We start from the raw sequence: 14,689 nt of genomic DNA, 5'->3' as shown, positions 1-14,689 counted from the left end.
AAGCTGTTTTAAATGCACAAAATGCGATGTGTCTTGGATTTAGTGATGAGAAACAGAGAGTAGATGTATTATTATTATATGTGAATGAATTGTGCAGGAATTTGCAAACTGAGTAACATAAAACATGTTCTCTTTGCCATTTAACAATGAATATTAGGCTAAATGTAACTGTGTGGTGCTGTCTTGCTGTGCCATTTGTCAATCAAACTGAAAGTTTTTAACAAATAACCAGAGCTTCCTGACACACCAGTGCCTTCTACTTTGCGCTGGAAAGGAAACGTGTGCTAACATTTGAGGATCCTTTTTTTTCTCAACCAAAAGTAAAATATCATGAATGACAAAATACAATTTCTGGTGGTTACAGTTCTATTTCAGTCCAGCACCTGTGTGTGCAATTTATTCTAATAACCTGTCATCTCGATATTTCTGAAAACCTGTCTGCCTCCAGACATGTCCCGTAGCCATAACGTGACGGTGTAAACAGACAGTGCATGTCATTGACGTCTTAAGTAGCGGGCACAGCTCATTTGCATACCTCTGACAATTGGTTAGATACAAACTCTCGGTAACAATCCGTGACGGCAAATCATATCTAAACCCATTACTACCTGGTAAAATAATGAGGCTGTAGTTTTATGAATTGCGTGTTAAATTCTGCCCAGTATTTTTTTTTTGATTGGCCGCAAATTACCGTCACCGTTTATGCATATGGCCCTGTGACGTGGCGGATGAGTGGTGACTACCCAGACCAGGAAGCTGACTCTGACAAAGGACTGCAGGTTGATGCTCTGGGGCACGTTTTTATTCAAAATGAAATATTTAAACAAAACAACACTTGCCAAGCCAAATAAAAAGTTCAAACAAAAACAAACCTCAAACACTGACACTAAACAAATACCGTGCTGGTCTGCCCAGCACGAGTAGCAATTGCTTTTTTATTTTTTACTTTTAGTTTCATTTTCTCTTGAACACCTGCTCTTGTTCCTCCTTCTTGAAACCCCACTTTTGTATTTATATTAACATTCTCAATGTTCTATTCGATAAATAAAGATCACTGGCACTTGCCTTTCTCTATATACCTCCAGATTATGATACACACAATAATTTGTGTTAAAGAAAATACTTTCAAGTCTCAGCACAACAGGCAGTTCTCTAGATCAGTGGTTCCCAAACTATGGGTCGCGAACCAAACAAAGTAAAACATAAACATATTTTTAGTTTGAAATTAATCAAAATAATTACCATAAATATTTTTATCTGAGGAAACAAAACAGACAAAAGATAAGATCACTACTAGATAAATTAATTATAAATAAATTACAACAATGTAGCCCCCCACCCGCATGTAAAATGGTCTGGACCAGAAAGCTATCACATACTCCTACTGAACGTAACCTCACGAGTGTGCGGTAGTTAGGATGATAGTGTGTATTTACGCAAACAATTTGTTAAAATTTATATGTTAGCTTGCGAGGTTCGGGGGGCGTGGAGCTGGGGGGGGCCGCTAATCTCTAATCTTTCAATTTTCTAATCTCTGGTTAATTAGTTTCTATTTACTATTTAAGACCTGATCACCTGCACCTTTTCTGTCTAGTGTTTCGTTTTTTGTAGCAAACGCTTAGACGCCGTCGTTTCGTGCTTCACCGCTAATATCTAAACTTCGTTGCCTCGCTCACGCAGGTCGTTTCTCTGCACATCGCTGCCAAGATATTATCAATCATTTTCTTACCTGCTCAGGTGATCTTTCTTTTCATTCAGCTTCTCTTTTCGGCTCCAAGAACTCCAACATTACTCTTTCCTGTTCCATCCGGTCTCCACCTCGGCATCATAGCCGTCCAAAGTGCAGCTTCATTACTCAACTTGTCTGCAACTTTATCAGAAAGTCTGGTCCTCCGTTAAACTTCCAAGCTCCCTCAACATGACATCGTCATTCCCGTTGTCTGCGATTGCCTTACCTTAGCTCTATTTAACTCTACCACGAAGTTTTGTCGGCTTAATCATTCTTTACTCCTCGCCTGCAATCAGACGCCCCTCCCCCCGCTCCCACTGAGCCAGCACAATTACCGTTCCATCAGAAGATCCTGCCCTGGACCTCCATCAGCTACGTTCAACATTTTAAAGACGTATCCAGCCCATTCTAAACTAAATTTTTAACTAGTGGCGGCTCGTAACTCGACTGGTCACAACATTCTCCAACTACACTATTGTACTGTAACTTTTCCACCGGCGCCTCACAGGCTATGGTTACCACGGCAATGCCCTTATTGAGTGACTGCGGGGAGTGGTAAGTTGTCATGGTGACCAGGCAGCTTCATCAGGCTCTGCGTGCTCTGCGCCTCAGCACTGCAATCTTCTGGCTTCCTGTTGCTGCACTTTCACAACTGGCGGAGACCAATTCAACGCGCCGAACCATAACATCTAAATATTGCGTTAACTTATTTATATTCATGACTATCTGTCCTAAACATGTCTAGAATATTTATTATTCAAATCTAAAGGAATAAGCAAATGTTGTTCTACATAGACAAGGATTTTAATCATAGTAACTTCATAGATTCTACCCTGATTCACTCAAGTCAATGATGTAATTCCAATCATAACCTCTGGATGGCAGTATAATACCACAAGCTCTCTCGCTATACATTAAACCAGTTTGGTTTCGCTGCAAAGCTCGGACATTACAGCTTTTCTATCTATTCCCGCAGTTCTCTCTCGGATGGATTCTCGGGAGTTCCCCTCCTGCCTCATCCTCTGTCTATCTATCACATGACATACTTCAATTTCAACTCTTACCCCCCCTCACCCCGCCCCTTTGAGGTGGACTGCTCCCGACCAAATCAATAGATTTTTCAACAGCCTCAGAGCAGCGGATTCTTCATCCTCTTAGGTTCTACAGCGGCCTCAGCTCTATGTATTCTCCATCTCTGGCTTCATCTAAATCACTTTAACTCACAGTCCAATATCCACCGCATTCAGCAGATGTCTGTGCTCTACAGCAGATCATCACACTACCGATGGCAATCCACCATTCACTATTACAGATCCCTGCTTCAGCAGATATCTGCGTTCTGCAGCAGACCACCACGCTCTACCAATGGCAGTCCACCATTCACAATAACCGATCACTGCTTCAGCAGATCTCTCTCTCTCTCTCTCTCTCTCTCTCTCTCTACAGCAGACCACCGCTCATTATTGACAGCACTTCTTTGTTTACTTCCTCAGATCTCTGCATCGTCCAGCAGATCCCGTCCTCTACTGTTAATTGCTCCTCACTGCAGCAGATCTCTGCTCCCTCTTCAGATCTACTCACTGTTATAACATGCAAGTTGCTTTAGTTCAGTCTAAATCTGTACCTGCACTACTCCAGATCTTCCAACGCTTCCGCTTTCCTCCAATACGCAGATCGTGGAAGCATTCCGCAGTCAAGGCTAATGCTAATCCCCATCTAATCAAAAATACGAGGTGCTTGTCTTTCTCAGCAATCTATTTATATGTCCACACATCCTCTCAAATATTACAGCATTAATACATGGTGAGAGACGCGGTGAGTCTGGAAATCTGTCTTGTTTATGAGTTAAGGAGTTCCACTCTAGGAGAATAACTGGAGTTGTGAAACCCAGTCTCTCAATGTGAGTTCACCTTTTCCATTTCAAGCAAACATGATAGTAGCAGACCGCTGATCGATCCCGTATTAACTGACACATAGGATAGTCAACATCTCATCTCTGCCCTCCATTCCAGTAAATGGAGCACAAAGCGTGCTGAGCTTCCCCAGCAGTCGATTTACACACGTTCGTTCAGATCCAGCTGCTACCTCAACTGTCAGTTCCAGCTCCCCTTCGGCCTCCACTTTTAGTATTCAAGTTCCGTCGACTGGTCCCGTCTGCTGCGTGCCCACCCCCCCCCCAAATTCACCAGCTTCACCAGCTGTCATTTGACTGAATAATACTCTCAGTAACCTCCTTCAATCTGCTCAGCATTTCATATCTGCAGCTCTCTCCCTCCTTCGACAGCTTCATATTGTACAGCTTGGTCAGTGTTTTAAACGTTCTGTGCCAGAATCGGATTCATCCTATTCCTTCAAATCAAACCAGATCACGGCTTTCATCGTCCAGCTAGGGATTTTTTCTTCCCACCATTCTCTCCATACCAGTAGTTTGTCTGACTCTTCGTGGAATCTTCAAAGTCCCGCCCCCCCCCCCCCCCCCCCGCTGCACCTTCCCGCCTGCCCATATCAACAGACATTCTCTTTCACTTATCTCTACTCTTCGGAAAGTTTGCTTGTCCCCTTACGAAGATCTCCTCATGGAGACCATCTGCCTAACAGCTGATTCTTAAGAGCCTTCCCCTCTGCCTCACCTTCCCGCTGTCCGCATCAATGACCATTCTCAGTTTGCTCATTCTTCTCTTCTGAAACGCCACTTCTCCCCATACAAGGATCTACCTATGGAGATCATCTGCATCTGAGCCCTCTTCGGTCTCCTTAGGAGCTCAGAATCCACAGTTCTAATTTACTCCATCATTCAGTCGTGTACCTACAGACGGATCCATTTCAGCGCGGTCAGTTAATTCAGCTGTCAAGCAGATTCCCCTATCTGCCCCTTATTTTCAACGTCAAGGTATCTCATCTGCTTCTCGGCCATGGGCCGCTGGTCCTCTTCCACAGTAGATTATTACGTTCAGAACTCGCAGTTTCTTCTGCTTCTAATTTACTTCACCATTCGGTCGTACCTCCAAGAGGGATCAATTTCAACGTGGTTAGTCCATTCAGCTGTCAAGAAGAGTCCCCTATCTGCCCCTTTCATCAGCAAGGTATCTCCCCAGCAAGAACCCCCACCCCCCCTCCCCAGGACCCTCAGTTCATTGATTCCTCTCGCTCCTATCATCACTCATCGCTGGTTCTCAACCCACCTTCCACCCTCCAGAGCAAGCCTCCCTCCTCTACTCCACCCCCTCATTGATTTCTCTCGCTCCTAGGATCACTCGTCACCGGATTCCAACCTACCTCGCCTCCAGAGCGGGCCTCCCCCCCCCCCCCCCAATCATTCCGTAGGCACAGCCCCCCTGCTGCGAGGGCCAACATCACTCACAGCCTTCTTCGGCTTCCTCAGAAGCTCAGAATACACAGTTTCTTCAGCTTCAAGCTTCCCTGCAGCGACGAAGATCTCCTAATCAGCCCACCTCTCCACCCTCCTTTCTAGAGCAGGCCTCCCTCCTCAGCTGTATTCTCCCCATTCATTTCGTATAGGTGCAGCTACCTCCGCTGCAAGAGCCAGCATCAACCACAGTCTGATCAAGACCATGGGCCGCTGGTCCTCTTCTGCAGTAGATTTATTACGTTCATTCATCTCCTCCGATATAGTTGCAGCCCATTTTAAAATCGCTAGCATGCCCGGAGTGGGGGCTACCTGTTCGCCGGGGCCACCAGAGGTTTTCCCCTAATCTGCCTCAAGGGGTTTTTTCCTCTCCACTGAGCGGCAGGTATACACATAGTCGCAGCCTACTAACAAATTTACTAATCTCCCTCTGTTCGTCCTGTTCGTCATTCTGGTCTTTTGTGTATGTTTTATGCGTTGGCATGTGCTGTCTTGTTTGTCTCACGGTGTGGGAGTTTTCGTGAGGTGCCGGGGGTCCATCCTTTGGGGGGCAAGTGAGGCTCACTTCCCCAACCTCAGGGCTAGGCAGCCGCCTCCCTTACCTTCAGGGGTTCTCACCGCATGAGTCAGAGCGGACCCCCGGCCAAACTCTGTTCTGTCGCAGCTCCTGCGCTCATCTCACTTGAGGCTCTCTTCTATTCTGCCTCTCTTCAGGACGTGGTCACTCGTGCCGAGTCCTATACTAACCTCAATGCTTTGTCCTTATTTTCAGGTCCCAGGCAGCGTGATGTCTCGGCCAATCAGGGGTTTTACGAGCGCCCCTTACAGAAGTCTCAGATGCTGGGTACCTCTCTCATCTCCTCCCGAGGGGCGGCTTTCCAAGTCATAACCCTCATATGTGTTTTCAGGTTGCCGGGTCCTCCGCCCCTGGGATGTCGACAGCGTCGGCCCCAGTCGGTGACCTCTTTTCTATCCTGTTTCCGGTTGCCGGGTCCTCCGCCCCTGGGATGTCGACAGCGTCGGCCCCAGTCAGTGACCTCTTTCCTATCCTGTTTCCGGTTGCCGGGTCCTCCGCCCCTGGGATGTCGACAGCGTCGGCCCCAGTCGGTGACCTCTTTTCTATCCTGTTTCCGGTTGCCGGGTCCTCCGCCCCTGGGATGTCGACAGCGTCGGCCCCAGTCGGTGACCACATTCTGTCCTACTAACTGCTCCTTGCTACTTCTTCTGCCTTATCCTTCCCCCCCCCCAGCTCACGCCCAGTGAAATGTTTTTAAAACGAGGGAGTACTAGCGATCTAAGTACAAGTCCAGTGCCTCCACCGGAAAAGAAAAGCAAACCTGTATCAAGGAAATATGACCACAGTTACATTGAGTTTGGCTTCATTATGTCTGGGACTGAAAACGATCCAGCTCCAAAGTGCGTGTTGTGCCTAGAAATGCTTGCAAAGGAAAGCATGAAGGCTTCCAAATTTAAAAGGCATTTAATTACCCGGAATGCACAAACAAAAGCTGTGGTTTATTTCTTAGAAAAATAGAAATCTATTCACCAATACATATGGTTTGAGAAAAAAAAGCCCTGAAAGCATTGTATCTTGCATCTCTGCACATTGCAAAATCAAAAAAGCCTGAAATCTGGGAGGACATCGTTGAGGAAATGCTAGGTAAGGAAGCCGCACGAAGTCAAAAGATCAAATGTGTGTCACTGTCAAATACTACTGTACAAAGTAAATACTACTGTACAAAGTAAGTACTACTGTACCCAGGTGTATTGAAGATAGGGGTGAAAGTGTTCCGTCTATAGCCGATTTTCCATCTTAAAAATATTTTGGGAAATGAAAAATGAGTGTGTGTTTGGAATGTGTACTGTAGCAATGGCGGGCGTTGGCGAGCCAAGATATGATTTCATAAGCAAAAACAAAAAAGTTGTTTTCAGCTTCTTGCAATTTACCGTGAAAAATATGCATTTTATTTTCCTTGCAGCACTTTACACTGTAAAGTCATACTTTTATCAGCGCCGTGCATTTGGTTACTATGGCAATAGGGTCAAACAAATACCGACTTCATGATGGTGTTCGAGTTATACTAAACTAGTCTGTACATTGACCTAGCGAGTCAGTGGCATATATGATGTTACAATTTACTAATAATTTGAAGGTATCTGTGGTTTTAAAACTTCATAATTATTTCTACGTAGTATTAGAAATGTAAAGAAAAATACAAAAACTTGGGTTTTGTCATTTAAGGTTTGCCGTTAAATGTTTGTATTTATTGATTTAAAGGCAGCAAAATCTGGAAATTGCACGTTCCTTTTCAATAGTGTGTCAACATCATTTTAAAAGGTTTACAAAATTTGAAAATGTCGCTGAATTTGTCACTGAAGGTTTTTTTTTTTTTTAAATCTATTTTTGTCTGCTTGTTACGTTTTTTTGCAGCCAACACATTTTCAGAACATTGATGCATTTTTAAAGATTGTTTCAATAGCGACTGTTTGAATGCTGTTTGATCTTTGACGTAGTGCAAATACCTCCCAAGTTATTTCAAAGATATTCTCTTTAATAAAATAGAAATAAATAGAATATCTTTGGTTAGCTGCACCTGAGAAAATGCAGTGAAAATGAGCAGCCGTATTTATCTGGAAACAAGGTATTCCCAGCACAGTAATAAGCTTTTAGTTTTGGTTTGAAGGCAGCAGGAGCATAGCCTGTTTTTTTACTTTCTTTTTTTGTATTTGCTTGACAGAAGCCCTTCTGCACGGCGACTTACAGAGGTAACCAACTATTACAATAAGCTAAGAAACAAGCAATACAGCTTTTTTGTTTGTTTGTTTCTGTTTGTACTTTTTTGTAAAATGAAATGTTTTTTGCAATTATTGTGCACAGTGTGTTTGTTTCTGTAGGTTGTATATGCATATTTGTTGTGTTTGTAGTGTTACGTGCAGCTACTGTTAACATATAAACTGCTAAAAATGTTCACCTTACTTTACTCGGCACCGTACATTTTCAGTCTTGGCGACTTTGCTCTGCTCCCACCCGTGTGAAGACATGTCAGATGATATAAGACTGCAGTTCACTGAACGGCTTGGTAAAAGTTGCATGTTCACTATTCAAATTGATGAAAGCGGGTACATCGCCGAAAATATGCACAGCTTGTGGTTTTTGTAAGTTCCCTGCAGCATGATGAGGCGCAAAACAATTACATCCCAAAGGTAGACAAATCTAAATCTAAAACAAAATGGCCAAAATGGTTTAATAGATCAATCAAAAAAATATTCAGCGAAAAAAGGCACTTTACAGAGCGTTTAAAAGGGACTAAAAACAAAGTACACAGAAAGAGTACTTGGAACTGCAAAGCATAACAGAGGCAGAAGTGTTAAAGGGACTAGGAGCTCTTAAAATAAACAAATCTCCTGGGCCGGATGAGATCCTCCCAATAGTACTCAAAGAAATGAAAGAAGTTATTTACAAACCGCTAACCAAGATCATGCAACAGTCTCTTGACACAGGGGTTGTACCGACAGACTGGAATATTGCAAATGTAATACCGATCCACAAAAAGGGAGACAAAACCGAACCAGGTAACTACAGACCAATAAGCCTGACTTCTATTATATGTAAACCTATGGAAACTATAATAAGATCCAAAATGGAAAATTACCTATATGGTAACAATATCCTGGGAGACAGTCAGCATGGTTTTAGGAAATGGAGATCATGTCTAACTAACCTGCTTGAATTTTTTGAGGATGCAACATCGACAATGGATAACTGCAAAGCATACGACATGGTTTATTTAGATTTCCAGAAAGCTTTTGACAAAGTCCTGCATAACAGATTAATTCTCAAACTGAACGCAGTAGGGATTCAAGGAAATGCATGCACATGGATTAGGGAGTGGTTAACATGTAGAAAACAGAAAGTACTGATTAGAGGAGAAACCTCAAAATGGAGCGAGGTAACCAGTGGAGTACCACAGGGATCAGAATTCGGTCCTCTGCTATTCCTAATCTACATTAATGATTTAGATTCTGGTATAGTAAGCAAAGTTGTTAAATTTGCAGACAACACAAAAATAGGAGGAGTGGCAAACACTGTTGCAGCAGCAAAGGTAATTCAAAATGATCTAGACAGCATTCAGAACTGGGTAGACACATGGCAAATGACATTTAATAGAGAAAAGTGTAAAGTACTGCAGGCAATAAAAATGTGCATTATAAATATCATATGGGAGATACTGAAATTGAAGAAGGAATCTATGAAAAAGACCTAGGAGTTTATGTTGACTCAGAAATGTCTTCATCTAGACAATGTGGGGAAGCTATAAAAAAGGCCAAGAAGATGCTCGGATATATTCTGAGAAGTGTTGAATTTAAATCAAGGGAAGTAATGTTAAAACAATTTTTACAATGCATTAGTAAGACCTCACCTAGAATATTGTTCTCAGTTCTGGTCACCTTGTTACAAAAAAGATATTGCTGCTCTAGAAAGAGTGAAAAGAAGAGCAACCAGAATTGTCCCGGGTTTAAAAGGCATGTCGTATGCAGACAGGCTAAAAGAATTGAATCTATTCTTGAACAAAGAAGACTACGCAGTGATCTGATTCAAGCATTCAAAATCCTAAAAGGTATAGACAATGTCGACCCAGGGAACTTTTTTGACCAGAAAAAAGAAACAAGGACCAGGGGTCACAAATGGAGATTAGATAAAGGGGCATTCAGAACAGAAAATAGGAGGCACTTTTTTACACAGAGAATTGTGAGGGTCTGGAACCAACTTTTTTTCACACTATCTCACTGGGCATGGGTTCCAGAAAATGATCTGGCTACTCAGGTGGATCGTGAGTTGGGAATGTTTGGGAACCCCTGCTCTAGATACATGTTAACACTCTCAAATATGGTACCTGCAGGCTTTATCAAGCTATACGTGTGAGCTGCACCTTAGCACAGGGCTATGCACAGATCTCCAATTCCAATGCACTGTAGAGCCTATAGAGTTTACACCTCAGACCCCCAGTAATTCACTGCCATAATATTTCACATTCATCTTGACAGCACAAGACAGATTTCTGAAAACTAGCACCATATCAGTTTACTGAGAGAAAGAGAGAGAGAGAGAGAGAGAGAGAGAGAGAGAGAGAGAGAGAGAGAGAGAGAGAGAGAGAGAGAGAGAGAGATGGTAATTATTCTGGGTGAGAACACCAGCACTGCACTCACAGATAATGAATATATCAAACAGTGTCATAAGCTGTGAGAGGATCAGTAAAACCACAGTGTTTAAACAGACTCCATTAGGGGCTATCTGCTCCCATTACACTTCACTTACAGCAACTCCCTTCCATCACACATGGGTGTACCAGTAAGTATCTTTATATGTGTCTTTTTTTTTTTTTTTTTTTTTTTTTAATTTAGTCATTGCTTAAATTTTTATGCCAGGTTTCTCCCCAATTTGGAATGCCCAATTGTTACTTTTATCCCGGTTCACCATTGCAACTCCCACACCAACTTGGGAAACGGTGGCAGACACACGTGTCCTCCAGAACGACACAGATCTGAGTGGCTTCTACAGCAGACCCGCAGGTGCCCTATCGGCCACAGGAGTCGATGGTGCGCGGTGAACCGAGGATTACCCTGCCGACCTGAACCCTCCCCACCCGGGCAGCGCTCGGCCAATTGTGCCCCCTGGGAACTCCCGGCCACGATCGGTGATGGCATAACCTGGACTCAAACCAGCAATCTCCAGGCTATAGGGCACATCCTGCACTCCATGCGGAGCACTTTTACTGGATGTGCCACTCGGGAGCCCCATATGTGTGTATCTTTTTATTACCCCAGGGACTATCAAGGAAATTAGCCAATCGGATAAATTGAAAATACAATGCATTTTGTGTTATGTAAATGACACTTATGTTATTATGGTATGTGTCCCTGACAAATAAATAAAATAAATAAATAAAATAAATTATAGATTTATTTTCTGTAATAATTTGGTATGCTGTTTTTATTTAAATTTGTCAGATTATTATTTATTTTGTGATACTTCTGCTGTAGTCATGTCAATAAAGTACCAATTAATTGAATTGAATTGGAGAGAGAGAGAGAGAGAGAGAGAGAGAGAGAGAGAGAGAGAGAGAGAGAGAGAAAGAGAGAGAGAGAAAGCAACTGCAAGCTGTTGCTGGAGCTGTCTATCTGTTCACACACTCCTCACAGACTGGCACATCTACTGAAACTGTGACTCACCCAGCAGACACACTTATAAATAATAGATTGACTGAATCATCCCAATCATGTCCAATTGTGTCAGAACCACTGGCCCTTTGTATTTTCTATTATGGAAATGAATAATAAATATGGGCTGTGGACACATCTGCCATACAGAGCACACACTGCTAACTTGTTTGGGTAAACATACAGTCCCAACATGTCAAAATACATCCAACACTTATTTAGAAGAGATGAAGAAATATACTAAAACTTATGTCCCTATACAATTTTCAATACCTAAACTTACAATCTTTACCCATGTTCAGTGTAGGGGTGTTAGATTCTGTTTAATGTCATTTGACATGCAAATTTCTGATAATGTTTAAACATTTAGACAAAATTCCAACGTTCCTGTTAGGATAACATTTAAACTCTAAACTATTAATACCCCTAGATCACTGCTAAATTCTTTGAGTGGAAAGCTACACTAGACAAGCTCCCTCTGAAAGAGCCACCAGTTGAGACACTACTGTAATTAGACACAACTGATTTCTCCATCTCTTTTTGTAGCTACTGAAGCTCTGTCATTTCCCGGTCTCTCACACAAATGACGCACAAGGACTCTACAAATTAGATTACATTACTAGAGCGATAACATCCTGGTATAATCAAGCATAAAAATTAATTTGCACAATCATTTCATGCCCAGTGGTTACAACGTCCTTCGATATGCACAGACCTAAGCAAGCTATTCCACTCACCCGCTGAGAATCACAATGAAATCCATCACGTTCCAGCCGTTCCGCAGGTAGGAGCCTTTGTGGAACACGAAACCCAGGGCGATGACCTTAATCCCCGCCTCAAGGCAGAAGATCCCTATAAAGTATGGCTCAGTCTTTTCCTGCTCAATGGAACAAATAGAGAAACTTCAAACAACCTGGAGATCTAAGTGTGTTGCTGTCAGAATCATGTTCATTGTAATAGAAAGAAAGAAAGAAAGAAAGAAATCTTTCGGTTTTCAAAGCTTGCAGGAGCCCTATTTTGGAGCAGGAGAAAAGACAAAGACACATTTTAAAAGTTAAGAACCAGAATGAAATCTTAGTTGCAAGGAGCAGAGATAGGATTATTTTTTCTTGCACTAACTCTACAGGTAAAATGATTGTATTCCTCTCTGAAAATGTGACTTTGCGCTGGCTTCAAAACTGGGTCCTAAAATGTGAATGTAAAATGAATGAGCACTATACACTGTAACTGATATTTGCTTTTAGTAATGGATATTATAGGTGTTTGGAATGTATATTTTATCGTGGACCACTGCCCTCCCAAGTCTCTCACTGTTTCTCAGCCTTTTCTATTTTTTAATGAGTACATAGTGGTACCAGGTTCCAATGACACTTTATACATGAGTCTCTTTGAGTATAGCATGTGAGTTTAAGGCTCAGGAGGGATCAGGAAGGGACTGTGTTGGAACCTTCCTTTGACACTCCCAGAAGAATGTGAGTTTCAATGAGTACAGATTCTCTTCAGAGGTATACTCACCAGTCTCTTTGACATGGGTGTTCTGTCATCTCCTGGAAGATGCTGCTCCAAGGCCAGGACGATGCAGTTGGCAATGATACTGGCCAGGATCATGTATTCAAAAGGAGTGCAGTTCAGTTAAGGGAAAAAAATGTATTCAAAATAGCCCATACTGTACATCCCCCACCACAGCAGTAATCCCTATTAAATAGTTTCTAACCCGACTCGGACTCAGACTCGACCTTGTGTGACTCGAACATTCAGGCTCCGTGACTCAGAGATATTAACGACGAGTCATTTTTTTATTTTCTATTACACAATATTAGAGTTACTAGGAAACTGTGCACAATAAAAAAAAAATGGTCACCTTAATAATTTTGAGTTTAGTGAAAACAAAAATGAATGAAAAAAGAATAATCATATAAGTTATAATCATACTTTTAGAGCTTCTTAATTCATATCAGGAAGTCGCTGTCTAGTTAAATATTCTGTGCTTTGCATCTATCTCCACTTGTTCCCAGCACACGCCATCACTGTTTGCAAACAACGTCAATGAATTCACCTGGCAAATTCAGTGAAAAACTAGGCCCTAAAGTCTCAAATCGAAAATTGCCTACCGTCAAACAGGCAGATATATCAGACTGATATGACAGAAGGACTGATTGATAGCAAAAAAAAGAACAACAGAATAACTTACTACCACTTAATTTACCAAAATGAAAATAATTTATTATAGATGCAGGAAGGAAAAACACATTAACAATACGTTGTGCAGCGTCAACCTAGAAATCTGTCTGTGTGAACTGCATTTTTTTTTTATTCCATTATGAACCTACACAAAGGGGAAGTACATAAATATAATATGTTTTTGTGTAAAAGAGAAAAGAACAAAAATGCATTACCTGCAATCAAATGAATTGAAGCACAATCTCTTAAATGCATCATTGTATTACAGACTTAATAAAAGTGCAAATGCAATGAAAGTGAAATAGCTTTCTGTTTTGCAAAACAAATAATAAAAATAATACTAAATGTACTATTTAAGAACACAGTATATATACAGATCTGGCAATGTCTGAATCAGATTGGCAGATTTTACCTGAATTGAAGTCAAAGTAGATGCTATAGTCAGAGGTGAAAGTAACTTTAATTTCTTACCGGTGTAGTGTTATTTTCAGGTATGCGTTAAAAAATGGTACTCGGAACACTGCGCTTTCTCGCCAATGCCTAAACAACTTCCGCTAAGAAAGTAAGGAAGCGACCATTCAAATCTGGTATGTTATGCTTCGGTCTTTTACATCTTTTTTTAAGGTAATTGATCATATTTTTCCACCATTATGAAAATAGTATGCAAATATTTATCATATGCAATACATTGGGTCTTGTACATTTTTTTTACTTGTGCAACTTCGCGGTGGACTTGTCGTGAATTGTTTTTTCTTTTTAGAGAAATTGATTGTCTGCTTCCATTTATATATAATTAATGGTAAATGTACCTCTTTTTGACAATAGGAAAACACCCATTAGATAGTAATTGATTGCACTTGTACCAAAATCTGACAGCATACAACTTGCACCATGACAGCGTACCACTTTCTTTTTTTTATTTAGTAGTCACCAATTCATTTTACCAATTTTTTCTCCCAACTTGAAATGTCTAATTGTATTTAGGCTCATCCCACCGCTACCACCCCTGCGCTGACTTGGGAGTGGCGAAGATGAACACACACTGTCCTCCAAAGTGTGTGCCATCAGCTGACCGCTTGTTTTCACTCTGCAGGCCCGCCATGCAGCCCAGCCATGCAGCCAACCAAGAGCTACAGTGTTGGAGGACAACGCAGCTCTGGGCAGCTTACAGGCAAGCCCGCAGGCGCCCGGCC

General features: G+C 41.9%; 1 protein-coding gene across 2 annotated transcripts in view; it reads right to left on the bottom strand.

Annotated features, from left to right (window-relative positions):
• The window catches only part of LOC117406186 (voltage-dependent R-type calcium channel subunit alpha-1E), a 156,322-nt gene extending 143,386 nt beyond the window's left edge, over nucleotides 1-12,936 (bottom strand). For both annotated transcript variants that reach the window (XM_059031925.1, XM_059031924.1), the window contains exons 1-2: nucleotides 12,831-12,936; nucleotides 12,053-12,192 (exon numbers count right to left, since the gene is read on the bottom strand). In XM_059031925.1, coding sequence (XP_058887908.1) covers nucleotides 12,053-12,192; nucleotides 12,831-12,923 — 233 coding nt within the window. In that variant the 5' untranslated portion in view covers nucleotides 12,924-12,936. The remainder of the gene's footprint in view (nucleotides 1-12,052; nucleotides 12,193-12,830) is intronic.
• Between the last annotated feature and the right edge of the window lie 1,753 nt (nucleotides 12,937-14,689).

This window comes from Acipenser ruthenus, chromosome 10 (assembly GCF_902713425.1).
Source record: "Acipenser ruthenus chromosome 10, fAciRut3.2 maternal haplotype, whole genome shotgun sequence".
In the NCBI taxonomy this organism is placed as follows: Eukaryota; Metazoa; Chordata; class Actinopteri; order Acipenseriformes; family Acipenseridae; genus Acipenser; species Acipenser ruthenus.
This window is presented reverse-complemented; position numbering and strand designations above follow the sequence as displayed.